The 23986-nt window shown below is 40.5% G+C and overlaps 1 protein-coding gene across 1 annotated transcript in view; it reads left to right on the top strand.

Moving 5' to 3' along the window:
• The window catches only part of SLC6A15 (solute carrier family 6 member 15), an 86810-nt gene that overhangs the window by 31282 nt on the left and 31542 nt on the right, over nt 1-23986 (top strand). Inside the window, exons 2-6 of the mRNA XM_077471854.1 lie at nt 1038-1506; nt 8126-8283; nt 9291-9417; nt 13531-13712; nt 16369-16479. Of these exons, the coding sequence (XP_077327980.1) occupies nt 1218-1506; nt 8126-8283; nt 9291-9417; nt 13531-13712; nt 16369-16479 (867 nt within the window). The 5' untranslated portion in view covers nt 1038-1217. The remainder of the gene's footprint in view (nt 1-1037; nt 1507-8125; nt 8284-9290; nt 9418-13530; nt 13713-16368; nt 16480-23986) is intronic.

Raw genomic sequence — 23986 nt, forward strand, 5'->3', positions numbered from 1 at the left:
AAAAGGGTAAAATGGGAGGGAAACGTGGGCCCAATATCGGTTTAACAGTGGGAGAGGGTTTTGGCGCTGGGCGCGAAAGTTTCATTATCCCCATCACATATTATATCTCAAATGTATTTAATACATGGGGTATATTATACCCCCTTTAAGTTGTTTAGGTTTGGGAGTAGGCAAGATGCAGAATGTCCAAGATGTGGAGATCGAAGAGGGGATTTGATACACATGATCTGGCGATGCCCAAGATTATATAGATATTGGGAAGGAATAATAGGAAAAATAAATCAAGTGCTTGGGTTATCTTTAGAAGTAGAAGCCAAAATCTGTATAATGGGATTGATGGAAGAGGAGGAGGTCCTGGGGGATATCCAGATAGCTGTAATCAGATGCCTTTTTCAAGGGAGAAAACTAATCGCGTACAAATGGCAGAGGAGGGAAGCACCCACAGTAAAGGAATGGATGGAAGTAGTTAAAGACATAATAAAAAAGGAGGAATACATATATAGGAAAAGAGGTAATTATAGGAAATTTGTTAAAATTTGGGGAAAGTGGTGTGAATAGAGAGCAAGAGTGAAAGGGATGTAAGTGTTATGAATGAAGGAGAGAGTGAAAATGGGGAGGGGAGGAGGGAGGGAGAAAGGAAAAACCAGAATGTTTAATTTTGTATTTATTTATATTTTTTTAGATAAGTTGTTGTTTATAATGGGTATCTAATATAATTGGGTGGGGGGAATTGGAGGTGGAGAGGTTTGGAGGGGTGGAGGGATATGGGTGGGGGAAGGAAAAGAAATAAGTATGTTTGGGGAACTATTGAATGTATTTGTTCTATAGTTGTATATGTGAATTTAAATATATTAAATAAAATAAAAAGAAGATTTGAAATAAAAATAAAAAACTTTACCCAAAGTAAAGGTCACTTTACTAAGTGAGTAGCCTATAATTCTTTAGTAAATCGACCCCAATGCACTGCAAGAATATAGTTGTTGTTAAATATTTTCAAGATCTTTTTCAAAGTAATGAAATATATTCTTCTTTTCTAGGTTCCCAGTTACTATGGATCTCTAAAAAAAACATATTTTTGGTGACACTTTAGAACTGAAAGCAGCAGTGAACATTTTTACAACACTTCTTTACCAAAATTGACTTTGATAGAAAGTGGTTCTTGAGGACTTCAAATCTTAATATCTTAAGCAAACTCAGAAACTGTCTCATTACTTCAGATGCCTAAGAACAGTAAAGTAGCAAAGAGAGAGTTGGACGATGATGTTGTGGAATCAGTTAAAGATTTGTTATCCAATGAGGATTCATGTGAAGAAAATTTCAAAAAGAGCGAGTTAATGGTCCAAGATGAGATAGATAAAGACCAAGACATTGAAGAAGGCTCCGATATTGAAGATGAGAGACCTGCATGGAACAGCAAACTCCAGTACATTCTTGCACAAGTGGGATTTTCAGTTGGCTTGGGAAATGTGTGGAGATTCCCATATCTATGCCAGAAAAATGGAGGAGGTAAGAAACTGAGTTTGGGTTATTTTTTACTTAGCTTGCATATATATTTTATGAGGCACTGGCTGGCAAGATTGTGGATGGTGGAAACTGAAATTACGGTAATTGCTCTAGGGAGGAACAGTTCAATAATGTCAAGGCCATAGTGATTGAGAAATTATACTTTGGGCAATTAATTCCAATTGATTCCAGACCATTCATCTCTACAAGGGATGGCTTGGAACAAAGATAGCTATGCAAGAGTCACAAGATGATTTCTGCCTCTACAAAAAGACAGTCCAGAGCCCAAGCTAAGGAATTGTGATGAACTGTCACATGTTCACTGTTTGTTGGCAATATGTGTTTCCTCCCACATGTCTGAGAATAGAGACAGGGAAAAAGAGAGATTGGGTGGCAGTATTGTGGAAAATTAGATTGTCACCCAGGTATCTCACATGGTGAGGGGCTCCAGAGTTTATGGCTGTTTGTGAGCTCTAACAGTACTAAATACAATCAGTAAGAAAGAAGAGACATACGACAACAGATCATCGCCAAGGATCTATTCAATAATTACCATTAAACTGTTTGTGAGGGTCTCATTCTGTTATCTGGTGTTCCAAAAGTTACTCCTAATTTCTTATTTTAACTTCTCTCAATTGCATACAGCAAACCAGATTGGTCAGTTTCACAAGCACACATATTTAGCATAAATCATCCCCCTTAGCACAATCTTTTTGGAAGGAAAATTTAAGTATGTAAGTTCCCAACCTTTTTGGAGGGAAAAATAAGTATTCATGAAAGCATGGCCATCCTCATTGAATATCTTTTGGAGCGACCTTTTTGAAGTAGATATATGTAAAACAAAGAAATTTACGTCCCACTGTTCAGATAAATTAACCTGGTCCAAAATTGTCTGCAATAAGCCTTCTAACATACAGTATGACTGGTAAATAATAGATTACTTTTGGCAGGACAGCTTACATTTGGATGAACGCATTCTCAGCTATTTTCAGGGACATATAAGGACCCACATGGATACACCTTTAACTAAAATACACTCATTACAATATTTACATTTGTTACTGGAGATTTCAAATAAACTCATACTGTAACATCGCTCATGTGTAAAAAACAAACAAAAAAAAAACAAAAAAAAAAACGCCTTTTTGTTTAATTAAATCTTAAAGTGGTTGTTAACCCACAAGGTTAAATTTACATTATCCTCTCGGCTGATTCATATAATGTCCCCCCTGTGACTGTGCCTTATAAAAAAAAAAAAAAAAAAAACTGCAGCTATATCCCTTTTTACAGAGCACAGATCAGTGCTCACATGACCCGCTGGCTCTCAACTCTCTCTCCTACTGCAGTAGGCAGGGGCCAAGGATCCCCCGCTGACATCTTTCAGGAAGGAAGGAGGAGAGAGGTGGCACTGCCTGCTGCAGCTGTCATGCAAGAGGGGAGAGAGGCAGCAGGTCTCATGAGCATTGCTCTGTGCTCTGTAAACGGGTATATAGCTGCATTTATTTTATTTTTTTTAATATAAAGCACAGTCTCAGGGGGGACATTACATGAATCCACCAAGAGGGTATTGTAAATGTAACCCTAATTTGACCAGCAGGGGAGGGGGAGGGCACGGACAAAGGGGAGGGCAGAACCAGGTAGGATCAGCCAGGTATTTCAGGTGATACAGGAGGCCAAATGACACAGCACAAGCACTGTGCTTTATAACATGCTTTAAAGGAACAGGATCTTTATTTTTTCATTTTTTTTAGGTTAACAAACACTTTAATACACTTGGCCCTGAGGGAGATAAAGCCTCCATATATAGGTCCACACCTTACCTGGTAGCCAGACCTAATTATTAGTCTCAGATGTCTATAGGAATTTATAAATATGAGCTGACTGATGTCATGGACACTCTCTCTTGTTCTCTCTGCTGTGGTAGCCTGCTGCTAGTGATTGTAAAGGCTTATATATATATTTTTTTTAAATAACAAACATGTCATATTTACCTCCACTGTGCAGCTCGTTTGGCACAGAATGGCCCCGATCCTTGACTTCTGGGGTCCCTTGAGGGCTCTTCCACACTTCAGGTAAACCCCTAGGAGAAGCGCTCTCCCGGGGAGGTTACCTTGCGGGTGCGCTCCTGAGTTCTGCATTTGGCATCCATAGACACGCCTCACCCCTCCAGTGCCCGTGTCATTGGATTTGATTGACAGCAACTGGAGCCAATGGCTGTGCTGCTATCAATCTATCCAATCAAGAGCTGGGACCCCATGCAGAGAGGGACAGCATGTCTCTGACATGGGAATTATGGGGCTCAGGTAAGTAAAATGGGGGGGCTGAGGGTCTGTTGACTGCCAGATGTTTTTTCACCTTAATGCATAGGATGCACTAAGGTGAAAAAACATGACAGTTTACAACCCCTTTAAGTTAGTGGCTCAGATGGGCAAATTTGTTTGTTTTATGCTTTACTGTGCAAAGTCCTCCTGCATTAAAACTTTGTTTGCTGCATTACTGAATAGAAGTGCAGGACAAAGCTGCTTGGACTATTCCTGGATGTCGCTTTCTCATCCATGGTTAACTGCTGCCAGTACCGGTTACAATACATACAAATGTATAAACTTTGTTTTACAAAAAACATTTAACATGTGAAAAAAAGTTCTTAAAGCACTATAGGTTAGATAAAGATACAGCACAGCAGATAAGACTTGCTTCTTAGCCCCCTTTGTCCAGTTAAATTATTGTACTGAGCCATCTATGATGAGTCATTTAAGCACTCTTAATAAATGGGCTTCTTTCAGCAAAGCTGAAATATAATCAGGCTAAATATAGAAAAAGGAGACTAGAGCACCACTGCTGGCTGGATAGAGTATTGAATATTAATATGCTATATTATCATATTTACATGGCTAAAAAAAATGTATTTTTAAAAACTATTTGATAGTCCTGACCATAATAAAGAAAATATTTACAGGACTACTAAGCATTCCTTTTTAAAATCAAACATGCATATTGTAATCACTTATTCAAGCAGCAATATACAGTATCTCACAAAAGTGAGTACACCCCTCCCATTTTTGTGAATATTTTATTATATATTTTCATGAGACAATACTGAAAAAAATGACACTGTTACAATGTAAAGTAGTGAGTGTACAGCTTGTATAACAATGTAAATTTGCTGTCTCCTCAAAATAACTCAACACACAGCCATTAATGTATAAACCGCTGGCAACAAAAGTGAGTACACCCCTAAGTGAAAATGTCCAAATTGGGCCCAATTAGCCATTTTTCCCTCCTACAAGGTCTCAGGTGTGTTAAATTTGGTATTATCGCTCTCTCTCATACTGGTCACTGGAAGTTCAACATGTCAACTCGTGGCAAAGAACTCTCTTGGGATCTGAAAAAAATAATTTTTGCTCTACATAAAGATGGCCTAAGCTAAAAGAAGATTGCCAAGACCCTGAAACTTGGCTGCAGTACCGTGGCCAAGATCATACAGAGGTTTAACAGGCCTTGCCATGGTCAACCAAAAGTTGAGTGCATGTGCTCTGAGTCATATCCAGTGGTTGTCTTTGGGAAATAGATGTATGAGTGCTGCCAGCATTGCTGCAGAGGTTGAAGGGGTGGACAGTCAGCCAGCCAGTGCTCAGACACTGCACACTGCATTAAATTGGTCTGCATAGCTGTCGTCCCAGAAGGAAGCCTCTTCTAAAGATGATGCACAAGAAAGCCTGCAAATAGTTTACTTAAGGCAAGCAGACTAAGGACATGGATTACTGGAACCATGTCCTGTGGTCTCTTGAGACCAAGATAAACTTATTTGGTTCAGATGGTGTCAAGCGTGTGTGGCAGCAACCAGGGGAGGAGTACAAAGACAAGTATGTCTTGCCTACAGTCAAGCATGGTGGTGGGAGTATCATGGTCTGGGGCTGCATGAGTGCTGCCGGCACTGGGGAGCTACAGTTCATTGAGGGAATCATGAATGCCAACATGTAATGTGACATACTGAATCAGAGCATGATCCTCTCCCTTTGGAGACTGGGCCGCAGGGTAGAATTCCAATGACCCCAAACACCTCCAAGACGATCACTGCCTTGCTAAAGAAGCTGAGGGTAAAGGTGATGGACTGGCCAAGCATGTGTCCAGACCTAAACGCTATTGAGCATCTGTCGGGCATCCTTAATGGAAGGTGGAGGAGCACAAGGTCGCTAACATCCACCAGCTTTGTGATTTCACCATGGAATAGTGGAAGAGGACTCCTGTGGCAACCTGTGAAGCTCTGAGGAACTCCATGCCCAAGAGGTTTAAGGCAGTGCTGGAAAATAATGCTGGCCACACAAAATATTGACACTTTGGGCCCAATCTGGAAATTTTCACTTAGGGGTGTACTCACTTTTGTTGCCAGCAGTTTAGACATTGTGTTGTTACTCAATACTTTACAATGTAGCAAAGTGCCATTTCTTCAGGGTTATCACATGAAAAGATATAATAAAATATTTACAAAATGTGAAGGGTGTACTCACTTTTGTGAGATACTGTATATTGCCAGAAAAATGAGTCCATGCCAATACTTTAAAGCAATTACTGGCTAAAAAAATAAATATCCGCTGCTGTGGATGTTTAAAAGACAATTACTGCATAATTATAACTTGGTACACACGGGCCAAATGTCGGACCACATTGGCCGGTTCAATAGAAACTGGCCAGCATTCGGCCCCTGTTTTTAAAGTGGTATTCTGCCCCCCCCCCCAAAAAAAAGCCAGCAGCTACACATACTGCAGCTGCTGGCTTTTAACAATAGGAAACGTACCTGTCCTGGAGTCCAGCAATGTCAGCACCGCAGCTGATGTTTCCATCAGATGTCGGGTGCTGCCACTGCCATTGAGGGTAATGGTACCCGGCAGTGTAGCCTTACGGATCCATTCCGGGAACCTTACTGCAAATGTGCGAGGCCCCGTTCTTCTCTCCTACTAGCCTGGCTGACAGGGAGAGGAGGAGCGAAGAGGGAGGAGAGGGGAGCCCTGCGGTGATTTCACGGGCTGCAGTCCGGACTCCTGGAAGTGGGAACAGAATATCTGTCAGACAGGTATCCTGTCCCCCCTTCCCCCCCCCCCCCCCCCGAAAGTTGCCAATTGTGGCACCGGAGGGGGAGAGGAGACAAATGAGTGGAAGTTACACTTTTGGGTGGAACTCTGCTATAAGGGAGCTAGTACGACAGAAGTTGGCCGAAGGCTCGTGACCAAAAAAGGTCTGCCGACCAGCTCCCAGTGGCTGATGGCGCTGACCAGAGTGTTCTGGCAGGGGGGCCGTTCCCTTGTCAGAACACAATAGCTCAGCAGGGGAGATTGCTGTACTAACTTTAGATTATTAAAACCGCAGCTCCAACCTGAGCTGTCAGTTGTGTACAAGACTAAAGGCTCATAGAGACATGTACTGTTCAAGTACACAGCAACAGAAAAATTGCAAAAAGCCTCTGTACAGAAAATTGTCAGGGCCTCTATTCTACTCCACCGTGTTTAAGTCACATGGCAGTATTTTCATTGAAGCTTCTGTACTCATTCAGTATTCATTCAAAATAGCTCCAATAGATCAGATTTAGATATGCATAGAAACATTTGCCTCTGCATGCCTCTCTGATTTAATTTTACCTTGGTATAGAAGTGTGCCCTTAGAGCTAAGCCGTGACCAATTTCCATTTACCAGGATCATTGGAAGCACTTCATTGGTCATTAAGGACGTTCCTATTAAATGGGGAGCAGGCAGATGAGGTTGGTTGTCAGAAGTTGAAAATGTCAGACTCCTGGAACAAATTTAAAGTTTTGCTCAAAGGAAGGGGTTTCTGGCTTAAAGAGGAAGTAAACCCTGATGAGTTTACTTCCTCTTTAATTTCCTGCAAAGGCAAAGCATAATGGACTACTATGCATCGCATAGTAGCCCATTATGTGTCACTTACCTGACACAGGAGCCAGCGATGTCACCGCTGTCCCCTGTAGTCCGGCGCATCCATCTTTTCGGTGGGGTCTCGCAGCTCCGCCGCTGTCATTCGGCGGAGCAGCGATGACGTCACTCCCACGCATCTGCACGGGAGCCGACACGCGCAGCTCCGTTGTTGGCAATGCCGCGCTCAGTGCGCCTGCGCGCCGCTGTCTACGGCATATGCGCCGTAGACAGCGGTGCCTGTCTTCGGGCAAATATCTCCTAAACCGTATAGGTTTAGGAGATATTTCTTGGACCTACAGGTAAGCCTTAATCTAGGCTTACCTGTAGGTCACAGTGGTTTGTAAGGGTTTACAACCACTTTAAAGATATCCACTTTTAAGAATACGTTTTAATGATAAATCTGTAAACTAGATGAAAGGTTCAGTTAAATTCTTTTAGTATGGCGCACACATCCATAGTTTTTCTTTTATTATTAACGTAGTATTGTAGTTACTCAAATAAAATAAAAAAAAATCTGGTAAAAACTTAGTCTATATTCAGCTAATCAGTTATAAGGAAAATAAACTATACAATAGGATGGGTTCTTCTGGTGGGTATATTTGTAAAAAAATTGATAATTCTTTCTTGTCTTTTACATTAGCTATGACCTTTCAGGGACATAGATGAAGTTATATTAAACCTAATGTATTCATTTTAGGTGCATACCTGGTGCCATATTTAATCCTCCTTCTGGTTATCGGAATTCCACTGTTTTTCTTGGAGCTGTCTGTAGGACAGAGAATACGAAGAGGAAGTATTGGTGTTTGGAATTACATTAGCCCTAAAATGGGTGGAATTGGATTTTCAAGCTGTATTGTAAGTCATCATATGTGTATACTCCTTGCTAATATAGAACAGTATCAATTTTCATTCCAACATAGCTAAAGAATTTCATGATTTGTCTCATTTGACCATTTATCTGATCTTAAATTTTGATTCTTCTTTGGAGCTGGTGTTTTAAAGCCACCATTTAATAAAACCTCATCTTGTGCATCATTATGAAATGAAGGTCATTGCTTGCTAAAGTATAATTGCTTTCATTGGTAGCAGTAAGATACTTTTAAAATGTGTTGATTTTGTGTGATAACATGGTGTCAACATTAATTGATGTAAAAATATGTATCTGCTGTATTATTTGAATAGAAGCATCTGGCCAGTAGTTATTTTCCTGGAACTTATTTGCAAAAGCCATATGCTATGTAAATTGATTGTCACATGCATAAAGAACACGAGGAACTTGAAGCACAATCATTTATAAGAGCATATCAAATCTAAGAAGGGGACCATAATAAACTTTCTAAAACTAAAAATGAATACTTCTTTTGTTAAATGTTCATTTCTTTTAGATATAGTCTGAGTTGACTTAGTGTTGGCTTTTCTGTTTTCTTATCTCATCTACTACAAAAACCTGAGAAGTTAGATTTTTTTTGATTACCCACCCAGTATTAAAACCTATAACTGCATATCTAATGATTTATATTTCTAGAAGATATACAAATAGAATTAGAAATATTTTAAGCCAGATACAGGACAACAGTGCAGGCACTTGGTGGCCTCTGTATGTACAGAGCACTGCAGTTTGCAATTATTTTCACTTTCAATTTCACTAATGGCTAGTCTGATCCTCTTGTCTTCTATACTTTCTAACCATCAACATGATCAGCAGCCTTACTGTCCTTTCGCAGCTCAGCTCAGATATGCTCATTAAAAATTTAAACAAAACCTGTCATGAGAAGCATAGGGACTAAAATTGCTGGACTGTCTCAAAATACTGTTTGCCTGGCTTAATGATGACTCACTAGTTTTTTTTTTTTGTTTTACAGGTTTGTTTGTTTGTGGCACTTTACTACAATGTCATCATTGGATGGAGTCTGTTTTATTTTTCGCAGTCCTTCCAGCATCCGCTCCCCTGGGATCAGTGCCCTTTGGTGAAAAATGGTTCTAACACCTGTGAGCTTTTAATATAATACCTATTTATAATTTTAATTCGGATAAAGTAAAAATATAGTGACAGTAAAGTATATTAGGATTTTGATTTAATGTTTGAAGAGACATATTGTGCAAACAAAGTATTGCGTCCCAAAAGATTGGGGAACAGGGTAGTGCCTGACTGAACCCTCCAGCACAGTCCAATTAAGGGGCAGCTTGGTATCTAGATATTTTAGTTTTTAGTTTTTTTTTTTTGTTTTTTTTTTGTTTTTTTTGTTAGCTTTTTGCTTATTTACTGCTATTAGCCTTAAGCCTCTGTGAAAACATACTGATGGGTCCATATGAGAGGTAGTAATTTTAAGTGATCCTCGTGTTACCACTTTTTTAACCTAGGTGCTTCACCATGTATTATAATGAAAAGAGAACGCCTAATAACTTCTCAGCAAAGATGACCAAACTTATGCTGGCACGATTGTATTCATCTGTGTTTTGTTGCCAAAGGCAGCACTATAATGTTACACCATCCATTGTGCAAAGTCCAGCACTAGAGATAAGCGTATTAATTTACCTGATTTAGGATGCAAGTTGACTCTGACTCTCTGTGAAATCTTCAGCCAAGATGAGTTGACGACAGATGCACAGGAAGAGTCTTAAGGATATCTAGTAGTCATGGCACTCCCATGTTTTCTCTGTGTAGCAAAGAGCAGTTATTTATCTGCTGGAATGGCCTTTGGGCTTCTTGCACACTGGTTTAAAAATCGCTGCTTCTACAGCAGTTTTGTGTTTTGCCTGTAGAAGACGCTCAATGTTATCCTATGTGTCCATGAATATTAGTGATTACAGGCATATTTTGAATTCGGCATGTAGAGGCTGGAAAAAAAAAACCCTTCTTGTTTGTGTTTCTGATTGGAGCTTTCTGGCAGAAATTCACCTAAGCTCACTTACACTGTGTACAAAAATGCTCTATATAAGTTTTTTTTTTTTTTTAATTTGTTTTTCTGCCAAGGGAACTGGCTTTTTTTTTTAGTTTTTTTTTTTTTTAAGCCCAGTGTGCATGGAGCCCAAGGCCGGCCATACACGGTTTGAATGCTGTACCGGTCAAGATTCGAACTGTTAATGGGCAAGCTGAATGTACCAAGTTGATAGATCAATCACCTTGGATACAACCAACCTGCCAGATTCTCTTAAGATTATCACTAGTGGCTGCTATAGCTGCTAGCGATAATCTCTGTTTTCTGCCAAGCAGAACATTGCTCGGCAGGAGGGATTTGCCTGTCAGCACTGTCTGTGTTGATGTGGGAATCGTGTGGATTTCTTTCCTGTAACCTATGGTTGCAGCAAAGAAATGTGCACTGTGTATAGTCTGCCCAAGGCTGTAAGGGCTATGAATAACAAAATCTAGTCCTCTCCCAGGAGTAGATTAATTGGCTTATCACGGCCTATCCAGGCACTCTAAAATTAACCCTGTATACCTAACATAGTCTATCTGGGGCTGTAAAAAAAATACAGCTGTATTTTCTCAGCTACAAACTGGCAATACAGTTGAAGCTTAACAATTTAAATACATTTGTTTTATGATTATGGAGTAATTGTGTGCAGGAACGCTAAACCACAATGCTCAGCGGTGATGAAAAAGCATAGAATATGCATCAAGTCCTGAGATTCAATACATCATTTGATGTTGAAAAAAGCCTTGGGAGCTGAGGAAGGCAGAATAGTTAGATGGAAAATTACAGTAAAATGTTAATTTCCGGCTCTGCTGCCCTCTCTTCTGTGGCAGCTTCTATCCACAGCACTGATCCCAAGGAATGTACTGATCATGCTGACAGCTATTCTGCTACCTGTTTTTGATTTATACATATTTTATTTTACCATGAATCTTGTTCTTTAAGCAAGGTCCACTTACAGTATTTGGTGTACCCCACTACCCCACTTCAAACTGTTGCTGCAAAAAAAGGGGAAACACCTGTAGGGGGAAGTTTTCCTGGACTTACACCGAGTAAAGTTATAAACGCAACACTTTTGTGTTTGCCCCTATTTATCATGAGCTGAACTTAAAGATCTACGACTTTTTGTATGTACGGTACACAAAAGCCCTATTTCTCTCTAACAATGTTTACAAATCTGTCAACATCTGTGCAAGGCTACTTTCACACTGGGGTGGTGGCCTAGTTGCTAGTTTTAGCGGCGATTTACCACTGTTATAGAGACGCTTTTCAGCTGTTAGCTGGGTGCTTTTAACCCTTGTTAACAGCCGTTAACAAAGGGTTAAAAGCGCCGCTGCTGAAGTGCCCTTGGATCAGTTCAGACAGTGTTCGATGAAGAGTTAGGATGATGCCGAACCCATTAAAATCAATGGAAGGTGCATATGTCAAATAGAAAATGCCCATTTTCTGAGCTTATAGGCAAAGGCTTGTGAAGAAGATGGGCAGTGCTCTGGGGAACATGTACCAGTGCAAAACAATTCTTTACAAAATTCAGTTTGGCCGGGGCCAGTCATTTTGTAGCCACCCTGGCGGTATGATTATGTCAGATGTTTGCTTCTCAAAGCAGTACATTGTTTTACATAGAAATTTGGCCTAAAATTCTTAGGAATACCACACTTAAATCTGTCCAAACAAGAGTCTAGTAGACATCCCGGGTATAATAACGTTCGAAACACGAAATCGTAAATTATAATATAATAACTATAAATATAAAAAATAATGATATAATAATAATAAAATTTATTTCCCCAAGAATCACTATCGCTCAATTCTGCAAGTGATTCTAATTTGTTAGCGCTGTTTTCTAGCTGGTCTAAAACCACTTTTGATTCAAAGGGACACTTTTTGGTTGCCATGGGCAATCTCAAGTTTACAGGTAGAAAGAACTGTATATATAATATAAAACTGCATGTAGGGCACTGGACAAAGCACTAGAGGCAAACGGGATGTGAAATTATTTGATACACTAATGTAATCTGTAAGATCACAGTGTACTGTATGTGTTATGTTTAGTGTACATTTTGAATTTGCCACCGGGCTCGGCCCCATGAGTCGTGACACTTGCTGGAACGAAGCCTGGAACACAGAGCTTCGGGCGGAGGACAGAGCCCGCAGACACAGTGGGGGACATTGCAGGATCCTGGTGACAAGGTAAGTAAGCTGTACCAGGATTCTGCAATGCAATCCCAAGTGTCGCTCAGGGTTACCAATGGTACTGAAATGTAACTCCAGGCTACACTCGGGATTACCGCCAGGGAGGTTAAATTGCCCGTAAATGACATTTCCTTTCTGGCTTCTATTTTTTTTATAAAGCCATATAGACTTCTCCAAAGGAACTCCAAAATATTTGGGATCTATATGGGGGAAGAGTTGGGGATAGTAGTGACCTCATTGATAAAATATTGTTATGGCCATAACTGTTCAATGGCATTGCTCAAATATGGCCAGTGACCATGTTTGGGTGGTGATATCACTGTTGTTCCTGCCCTTTTGCTTAGGCCTGGTAATGGCGGCAGTTGCTAGGGATACAGTCATTGAAAGTGAGAAGCTGAGTATATATCATATATAGAAGTAGAATTTCTATGTATATGTATATGTATATGTATATGTATATGTGTGTGTGTGTGTGTGTGTATGAACAGATATATTTGAGCATCTATATGAACAGAAGCCAAACAGACACAGTTTGTTCTGAGCCTAATAGTGACATCACCCTCACCTAGGTACAAGCTAGGGTATGGTAAACATAATACCTAACGTTTTTTATTTTTCTCTTACAGATGTTGTTCACTTTTGTTTTTTGCAGCATTTTAAGATGGGGAAGAGGAATAAAAATAAGCAGTCCTTGCAAGTTTGGTCCTCAGAGAGAGGCTGCTAGGGCGATACCCTATCAAAACTTTGCTATGGGTCCTGATGGTTTATAGTTATGCCCCAAGTTAATGGGAAATGTTGAAAACCCTCTATATAAGTCTACAGTGCACCCTAGTTGCAATTGTTTTTTTTATTAAAAAACAAAACAAAAACAACTTACAGTATGTTTGTAGTGGTCAATTACACAGTAATTTTCTGTATATCAATACTTTAAATTAATGATGACTTTACTTTCATATTAGCTGTTAATTTCACAAGTGTTTTATTGTTCATTTAGTTGTTGAGCCGGAATGTGAGAAAAGTTCTGCAACTACTTATTACTGGTACAGAGAAGCCTTAAATATATCCAACTCAATCACAGAAGGTGGAGGACTGAACTGGAAAATGACTCTTTGTTTACTTGTCGCTTGGATATTTGTATGCCTTGCCATGATTAAAGGCATTCAGTCTTCTGGCAAGGTTTGTATATATTAGCATTTTAAATTACAAAGTATAACATAAACTGTGTATGAGAGAGAGGGAGAGAGAGATCAAATATTATATATATATATATATATATATATATATATATATATATATATATATATATATATATATATATATTATATTGTAGCACTTACCTCCGAAAGAGCAGCTGGTTTGATTGCTTGGGCTTACCGTTACCTTCTTCTCCTCGATTTGTGTCTAGGGGTTCCCGTGGTAGATGGCCCAGTAAATTCAGAGACTGATGACAGATCCGCATAAAGGGATTTTTATTTGCAAAAACGTAGTCAACGAACAGTCTCTTAAAATAGGATCAGAGGGTTAGGAAGAAAGTTCAGGTACTCGTAGTGTCAACGTCAATAATGAAGGACTTGCTTACTTTGACTAAATCCAGAGAGTAGCCATTCACAACTGGATATTCACAACTGGATGTTCACTCAAGTTGGATAGTCCCTCTCTCACAAGGCCTAGCAGCAAACAAGGTGCTTAATTCGGGAACAAGTCTCTGCCACAGACTTTTTTGTAGAACATGCAGGAAAGTAAAACTTGTAGAACACTCGTGCGATACCTGGATCTTTCAGCCAGTTTGACGATACCCACGAGACTGGATTCACTTAGGTACTTCAGCCCCACCAGGCTCTTGCTAAGAAGCCAACCCGTACGTGGCCTTCTTCTGAAGAGTCCTCCCCTGGATAGCTATGATAGCTATAGTTACTGGGCCTCTCCCCGAGCGGAGATGGCACCCAAAACACCTCAAAATCCTCTTTAGTTTCCTTGCCTCGGGCTAGCCAGCCCCGAGACATAAAGTCAGGTGGATCTGCACCCCAGGCCATAGCCTTCCTGGGGGCTGGTCAGGAAGACCAGGACCATGGAGTCAGAACATACTTCTGGACCGGAACCCTGAACCACGTGACATCCGCATCTTAAGTACCCTCTCCCAGAAAGCACAGCAAGAGTCACATTCCCACTAGGCAGGCTACAAGAGAAAGTAACATTAAAGCACCCAACCAGACTGTGGTTCCATGCCTGCCAGAAGAGACAGTGTCCCCTATGGCCAGGCTGGACATCCTATAGTCTGGTCAGACTGATGCTGAGGCCCAAATTTAGAACAATTGTACCCAAACCAAACTGCAGTTTAGGTTATATATATATATGAGATAGATAGAGAGATATATATATCTCCTGTTTCCCCGAAAATAAGACCTAGCGTGATTGTTGGTGATGGCTGCAATATAAAGCCCTACCCCCCAAATAAGATTTACAAGGACTTTAACTAGGGCTTATTTTTGGGGAAACAGGGTAGGGCTTATTTGGGGGGGGGGCAAGGCTTATATTATATTTTCAGGGAAACAGGATATATATATAGATATATATATATATATATAAATTTTTTTTGTTTTTTTTTAGGTAAAATGTACAAATTTTATATGCTGTATTTTAAAGCTGAGATTTGGTCTGCTTTATATTCTTTCTTTTTTTCCTTCCCCCTCTCATCAACATGGTACTGATATTATTAGGTAAAACATTTCTGTTTTTTCATCACATGCCTTATTTTGAACCCAGTGACATTCACGCTAGGTCACTGTGCTTCTCTATGCAATGCAGGCAAATCATGGGTGATATTAGGGGCCAGTAGGGTGCTGTAGATAGCTTCCTGAAATCAGGAAGCTGTGTTAACTCCCACATGTAATGCTTAGCCTCCAATAAATGAAAAGTGTGGGCAAGTGACAGTTCAGCAGGGAAGCAAAGTGCTAGATGATTCTGGGTGTCCCCTAGCCAGGAAAAGAGGCAGGCTCTCTCTTAGACCCCTTTCACACCACACCGCCCATAGTGTGGGCGGTAAAACACCGATATTTTTAGCGGCGTTTTACCGTCGGATTTGCGGCGCATTTCGGCCGCTAGCGGGGTGCTTTTACCCCCCGCTAGCGGCCAAGAAAGGGTTAAAACCGCCAGCAATACGCCGCAATAGCGGCGTTTTGCCAGCGGTATTGCAGCGCTGCCACATTGATTTCAATGGGGAGCAGTGGTGGAGAAGCGGTAAACACACCGCTCCTTCACCGCTCCAAAGAAGCTACTGGCAGGACTTTTCCCTGATGTCCTGCCAGCACACCGCTGTAGTGTGAAAGCCCTCGGGCTTTCACACTACAGACAATGGTGCAGCTTTTTTAGGGCGGATTGCAGGCGCTATTTCTAACGCTATAGCGCCTGCAGAACGCCCTGGTGTGAAAGGGGTCTTACTTGCTGCAGCTTCAAATGTACCCTCTGAAAAGCTAAGTGTGCATTGAAATTGGAATGAGCAATGTTATCACAAGAGAGAAGTCTGTAAAACTGTGCAAGAAGAAAGGTAAGGCTACAGTTCAGCTATGTGTATTTAAAATGATATGCTATTTGGGAAAGTATTTTAAACAAGATCAAGCAATAAACATACCAAATATATAGGCCCTTGCACTTGCATAGCTCTAAAGGAGATTGTACAGTCAGATTGTAATATGTTGTGAGCTTATTAATGATAGCCTATTAAGAAGCATGAGAATGTATATGTATCTATTGATCATTACTATACTTTCATACCTGTGAAATCTTGGCTTATATCTAGAGATTGTTCCATGTGTTTTTTTTTTTTCCCCCCAAGGTCATGTACTTCAGCTCTCTTTTTCCATATGTGGTCCTCACCTGTTTCCTTGTGCGGGCTTTGCTTTTGAATGGCTCCATTGATGGCATCCGTCACATGTTCACGCCAAATGTAAGAACTAAGAAATTCTATTTTAAATCAGACTAATCAAAATGTATTAAAACAATATACAGCAAAAATATAAAATGTTGTGTTAACACAATTTGTAATCATGTACACAAACTGTCTAAACATATGATTCACAATGAAATAATTAGTAGCTTTCTGATGGTATCTGCAAGTCGTTACTACTTAATGTTCTTCTTACGGAAGTCAGAACTCTAAAACCTGTTTTTTACTGTTATCAGTGAGGGCACTCTGCATACTGCTCTTTGCTGCATTAATCATTTATTGTCAATAGAACCTTATGTATAAACCCAATGCAGGATTACTGTGCGTTGTGGTGTGCTGCTTCAGAACAAATGGTGCAAATCCGATTTTTGGTCTGTTCTGGTGTGTTAGTAAAAAAATAATTTTTTGCACTTGGTATCTAAATAAATAAACTAGTAGAATGCAGCAAAGTGTCGGCTTGAAAATGCAACTGCAATCAAATGCTGAAACAAATAAGTTCACAATCTGGAAAAGATTTTAAGCCATCATCCTTCAATGAAAAGAGACCTAAAACTATATTTTTTTAAATTGTTAGCAAGTACAGTGAAACAAGGTGTCTTCCCTTTTAAGAAAGTGTATCCTCTTAGTGCACAACAGTTCACAAAGTCTGTAAAGAGACTGTGCAATCCAGTGCTTTACCCAACATCACACAACACCCAGTGGCCAGGTGTCTTACCAGATGGTAAGTACATGGTAACAGGGTCGTTTATGGTCTTGTCTAGGCAGTTGAGTTTAGAAGCATTTTTTCGAACTTAGAAAAATGGATTTAGGACAGGTGTCCTAAAGGCATTTGAAACGCATTTTTAGCGCCTTGAAACGTAAAAGTGTCAAGTTAAATCGTTCAGGAGAGGTTGTAAAAATGTCCCGTGTATATGAAGCATTAGATATTCGAACTAGCAACTCCAAACAAGCACTTAATCATGTAATCCTCAGTGTGGCAGCAGTATCACCCAGCTCATCCTTCCACCAATGGGATCATAAATATCCTTAGGGCGCATAAAAAAGGACAGAGACAAACTCCATAGTGTAATACTAATTTCAATGTGCATCATATTTATTTTGTATGAAAGGGTACTCTCACAAACAGCAAGGAATGCATGAGGCTAGAAAATGCTGCCCCCGCTTGGCAGTTGGCGGGCGAGATGATGTCAAACGCCAGGTCCCTCACTACACATTTATCCTATGTCAGACCTCATCAGGGGAACAGGAGCTCCTGTTACAATGCACATTTTAACAGTATTAAGCGATGGAGTTTGCCCTTTGTATCTTTTCTGCCTGTTTCTTAACTGGGTGTTTTTTTTTTTTTTATGCACCTTAAGAATATTTACAGTATGATCCTATTGGTGGAAGAATGAGCTGAATTGCACTGGATTGCACAGTTTTGTTACAGTCTCTTTACAGACTTTGTGAAGTGTTGTGCACTAAGAGGATACACTTACTTAAATATGAAGGTACCTTGTTTCACTGTAATAGCAAACAATTTTTTCTTATTTTTATGTCACTTTTCTAGTGTGAAGGAAGCCCTTTTATATAAATAGGCCATCCTTAATCAAACACACATTAACACAAAAAAAGATGCATGAACATGTGTGCATTAACGCAATGCACCAGAATGAACAAGTTCCAATTTGCCCTAAACTTGATTATTACGAATATTATTTTTAAAGTAAATTTAGCTTCTCATTCGCATAGCTAAGTGAAAATTCACTTTGCAAATCAACCCCATTATATCCACATTTTCATAGTGTTGGACAAGATTTCACGTGTAATGCCGCGTACACACGATCGGACATTCCGAAATCCTGGGATTTGTTTCCGATGGATGTTGGCTCAAACTTGTCTTGCATACACACGGTTGCACAAATGTTTGAAATTCCGATCGCCAAGAACACGATGACGTATAACACGTACGACAAGCCGAGAAAAATGAAGTTCAATAGCCAGTGCGGCTCTATTGCTTGATTCCGAGCATACGTGGAATTTCCAACAACGGATTTTGTTGTCGGAAAATTTGAGAACCAGCTCTCAAATTTTTGTTGTCGGAAATTCAGACAAAAAATGTCCAATGGAGCCTACACGCGGTCGGATTTTCCGACAACAAGCTCCTATCAAACATTTTTTGTCGGAAAATCTGTACGTGTGTACGGTGCATAACAATGCAGCATAGGTTGGACTTGATGGCCTTGTGTCTTTTTTCAACCTCACCTGCTATGTTGAAGATTTTTTTGGGGAAAAGACAAGGGGAATTCATACATGGAACATCATCATCATCAACCTCACCTGCTATGTATCTATACTATGTGAAACTTCCATAACTAGCATGTTTATCAGACTTAGCATTGTCTATATTACAGTGGACCTTTCATGAATATTGCTTCCCTGCCCACCAGTTATCAGCCAGATTTCAAGTAGAAAGACAATTAAACAAATCACGGCAGCCTATTACCAATAAATTCAACTGTTTTACTATTTTGACAGAAACTGTTGCTTGTAGAATGTCTCCAACAGTTCATTGCTTACATCTTTCTATCACTTGTCTCTCTCTTTTGTTTGTAAATTCTCATGAGCAGGGCCTTCGCACACCTCTTGTATTTAATTGTATTGTAACTGTACTGTTGCCATTCATAATATTAATACATAGTTTGTTATAGCCACCACCATTGGTTCTCGCATAGGGCTTGCTAAAATTGCAGTTTTACTCAGGCTAAAAAGAGCCACATAAAAATACAATACTTGTGCCCTTTTCTGCTGCCTTTTTTTAAAAATTACAATTCAAGTGTGTAGGTATTCTGTTTACAGTAAGAAAAAGAAACAAGAAGTATTCATAACTGGATGCAATATACATTTCTAATAATATTATCATGGCTTCTTTAAGAATCCTTGAAGATGTATTTTTATAGCAGTCATGATGAAGACATAATAGTATACAAACTGTTCTGCATTCAAGATAAATAACTGAGAAACGATAAATGGGTGACTGTGATGGAACCTTGACCTTCTCTGACAAAACTGATAATTGTGAGTTTATGACTAGTCTGACATATGAATTGCAAGCAAAACAATTTGGGCTTGCATTCCATTTTTTATTTTTGCATACAAAATGCTAATTTGTCATTTGTGAGTTTTAAATAATCCACTTTTATGGAAGCTCTTATGCCCCATACACGATCAGACTTTCCAATGACAAAACCATAGATTTTTGTTTGAAGGCTGTTGGCTCCAACTTGTCTTGCATACACACGGTCACACAAATGTTGGCCAACAATTACCAACTTGGTGACCCAAAGACGTACGATGAGCCGAGAAAAGAACAATAGCCAGTGCGGCTCCTTCTGCTTGATTCCGAACATGCATGAAATTTTGTGCGTCGGACTTGTGTACACGCGATCGGAAATTCTGACAACAATGTTTTGTTAGCGGAAAATTTGAGAACCTGTTTTTTTTAAACATTTGTTGGCAGAAAGTCCAACAGCAAATGTTCGATGGAACATACACATTAGAGGTCGACCGATATATCGGCCGATATTTGCAGTTTTTTTATTAATCAGCATCGGCCGATTGAGCTGATAAAAGGGCTGATTTAGAACTACAGCGCAACTTGTAAATGATTTCTGTAATAGAAGTCAGTGTAAGTTGCCTGAGTCTTCATAGAAGGGACTTGTCTCCTCTCTGGGCAGGCTGCCAAGAAAAGAACAAAAAGATACAATGTTTACACTTGAATGAATGAACTCATCTCTGTGTGTAGAGTTCTCAGTTTAACCATTTAAAGACAATCTTTTCTGACACTTGTTGCTTACAAGTAAAAATCCTGCATTTTCTGCCAGAAAATCACTTAGACCCCCAAAAAATTATATATTTTTTTAGCAGAGACCCTAGAGAATAAAATGGCGGTTGTTGCAATATTTTATGTCACACGGCATTTGCACAGAGGTCTTTCAAATGCAATTTTTTTGGGAAAAAAATACACTAAATGATTTAAAGAAAAAAAAAACTAAAAAACAGTAAAGTTAGCCCATTTTTTTTTTTCATCCAAAAGTTTTGACTACCTGTTTTTATTTTATAGGCTGCTTTCACACTGGAGTGGGCAGGCGTTGATGGTAAAATGCTGCTAGTTTTAGCAGCGCTTCACCATCATTTTAGCGGTGCTATTCGGCTGCTAGTGGGGCGCATATAATCCAGCTAGCGGCCGAAGAAGAGGTTAAATGCGCCCGTGAAGCACCGCTGCCAAATCGCATTGCATGCACTTCGGCAGTGGTGCCCATTAATATCAATGGGCAGGAGTGGTGGAGGAGGGGTATACACCACTCCAAACGTGCTGCTTGCAGGACTTTTTTTTAACATTCTGCCAGCGCAACGCCTCCGTGTGAAAGCACTATGCTTTCACACAGACTGCAGGGGAGCCATTTTGCAGGCACTTTTCAGGTGCTATTTTTAGCCCAAAAGCGCCTAAAAAAACGCCCCAGTGGGAAAGGTGTCTGTTAGGTTTTATGAGATGAAGGGGGATAAAAAAAATCGGCCTAACATATCGGCCCAAAAAAATCGGCATCATATATCGGCCGCCATGATTTCTAAATATCGGCATAGGCATCGGCCAGAGAAAAACCCATATCGGTCGACCTCTAATACACATGGCCGGACTTTCTGCCACCAAGCTTACATCCAACATTTGTTTTGGAAAATTCGGTCGTGTGTACATGTGTACAGGGCAGAAGACCTCATAATACCCCACCTGACAGTATACTTCCAGCTTTTATCACCAAGATGAAATGTTGGGTGGATAAAAAATTGCATTCAGATGACCACTTTAACAAGGGGGCCCCCAGATCCTACCCCCTATGTGAATGAGTAGGGGTAAAAAAAGTGTCAGACAAAAAAAACACATGCAGTTTTTAACAAATCCTTTATTGGCAGGACCAGTGGCGGGGGGAAAAATACCAAAATGCCAAAAATGCACCCCCCCCCCCCCCGGAAGCAGAGCAGGGGTCGGACCTAGTAGAAGTATTTGCAGCACACAAAAACATATGTGGTGGTTGCAGAGTGCACCAGTATTTACATTTGTGGTTGGTCATCACAATGATCACAAAGTACACAGTCAATTAGATTGCTTTGATGGCGCAGCTAATAATGAGTAAACTGGCTGTCTAAGCCCTTGTACACACAGTCTGAGAATCCGTCGGAATGTGTCCTATCGGACCGTGTCGTCGGATAATCCGACTGTGTGTGGTATGCATCGGACTCATTCCGTTGGAATATCCGTCGGACCCAATTTTCCAACATGTTGGAAATATTTCCCAACCAACTGGGCCGATCGGACATACTCTGATCATGTGTAGAGAATTTTGATCGGACCAAGTGCCACGCATGCTCAGATCAAATTCCTACATCAAAGCTATTGGCTACTAGCCTGAATGTAGTCCCATCGTAACAAAATTACGTCATCACGTTCTGAAAGATCGGATTTTTCGCCAACTTTGTTCGACCGTGTGTATGCAACAGTTTCGGACAAGATCCGACGGACAAGATCCGACGGATTTGGTTGTGGAAATCTCCGACCGTGTGTACAGGGGCTTGGGGTGATTTCTGAAGATTGTAAATGGTGCTCTAAAACTAGCTAAAGCTGATCTTGGTCCTGCTGGAAAACCTTGTTTGATCTGTGGGCTGCTGCACTGATCATTGTATTCTGACAGTGGAGGATCCTGCTGTCAGAGTACTATAGCACAGAGGGGGGGATATCTAAAACCAATACTTTCCTATACGATTTGAGATGAAACAAAATGAGTGGGCTCAAATCACACTGTAAAGAATCGCATGTGAGTTGAAAATTAATGTGGTGCGATTTCTGTCTGAATCAAATGCGGTTTCCCACACCACTGCTGTGTGAACCCAGGCTTGTCATAGTGACTTTAGTCTGGGTTCACACAGGAGTGGTGAGGGAAACCACCAATCGCACCACATTCCTGTTCAAATCACATGTGATTTTTTTTTTTTTTTTTTTATACAGTGCAGTTTGAGCCCACTCATTTTGTATGAGCTCAAATCGCACCACAAAGGTATCGACAATTGGTATCAGCAAGTACTTGAGCACAAGCATTGTTGGTACAAAAAAGATATTGGCACAACCCTAGTGTGTATCTAGCTTTAGACAATGTGTCAGGGTGTTTAATGGACTCAAAGACGAAGATCCTGGGCAAACTAATCTGCATAGATGAGAGTAAAGATAACGGAGAAAACATTTGTTATTACTCATGCACAAGAACACTAGACTGTGAGTATAGCATGCACTATACAATCTGATTGTACAATCTCTGCACAATCTCCTTTAAATTTACGTTGTATTATATGTGTATTATATGTATTATACGTTGTAATATATGGACAAACCTATACAATTAATTTAACATCTAGAGATCCCCGCTATAGCCGAATGATGGCTACAGCGCGGACCTGCTTTGCCGGGACTACGTCTATTGACGTCGTCCCGTGCACGAGCGGCCTGTGTGCCCCCTGAGGGGCGCGCGTGGCGCGATCTGTGATCAGCGAGTCTGAGACTCGTCTGATCACGGATCGGAGCAAGGGGTCGATCCCGACCCCTTACCATGTGATCAGCTGTCAGCCAACACAGCTGATCATGTGGCACAACAGAGCTGGTAATCGGCTATTATTCCTCCTCGCACTGACAGCGCGAGGAGAAAAAAAGCCGATCACTGGCGGACATGATCGGGACATCAGTCCCGATCACGCACGGCCAGCGTATCAGTGTCCACCTGCCCCCTGACAGTGCCACCTATGTAATAAAATAAGTGCCCCCCATCAGTGCCACCCATCAGTGCCCACAATCTGCCTCAACAGTGCTGCCACCCATCCGTGCCACCCATCCGTGCCACCCATCCATGCCCATCTTTGCCTATCAGTGCCACCTTATCTGTGCCCATCAGTACTGCCTTATCTGTGCCTATCGGTGCAGCCTATCAGTGCCCACCAGTGCCGCCTCATCAGCGCATTTCAATGAAGGAGAAAAATGACCTGTTTGCTAAATTTTATAACAAACTATGAAACATGATTTATTTTTATTTTTATTTTTTTGCATCTTTTTTTGTTTGTTTAGCAAAAAATAAAACTCCCAGCTGTAATTAAATACCACCAAAAGAAAGCTCTATTTGTGGGAAAAAAATAAAAATTTCATCTGGGTACAGTGTTGTATGACCGCGCAATTTGTCATTCAAAGTGCATCAGCGCTGAAAGCTGAAAATTGGTCTGGGCAGGAGGGGAGTTTAAGTGCCCAGTAAGCAAGTGGTTAAGTAGTATCCAATCGGGCAGGTATTTGTACTACATAGCTGGTGGTAGATCCAAAAGATATTGTACAATCAGATTGCATAATGTATAGTAAGTTGGAGGCTGGCCATAGATGTATTTTTTTTTTTTTTATCAGTCAGTGTCTGAAAAAAACTGAGTGGATCCCCCAATCCAC

This window comes from Lithobates pipiens, unplaced genomic scaffold (assembly GCF_037356315.1).
Source record: "Lithobates pipiens isolate NorthernLeopardFrog02 unplaced genomic scaffold, aLitPip1_a1.2 Scaffold_8, whole genome shotgun sequence".
Lineage (NCBI taxonomy): Eukaryota > Metazoa > Chordata > Amphibia > Anura > Ranidae > Lithobates > Lithobates pipiens.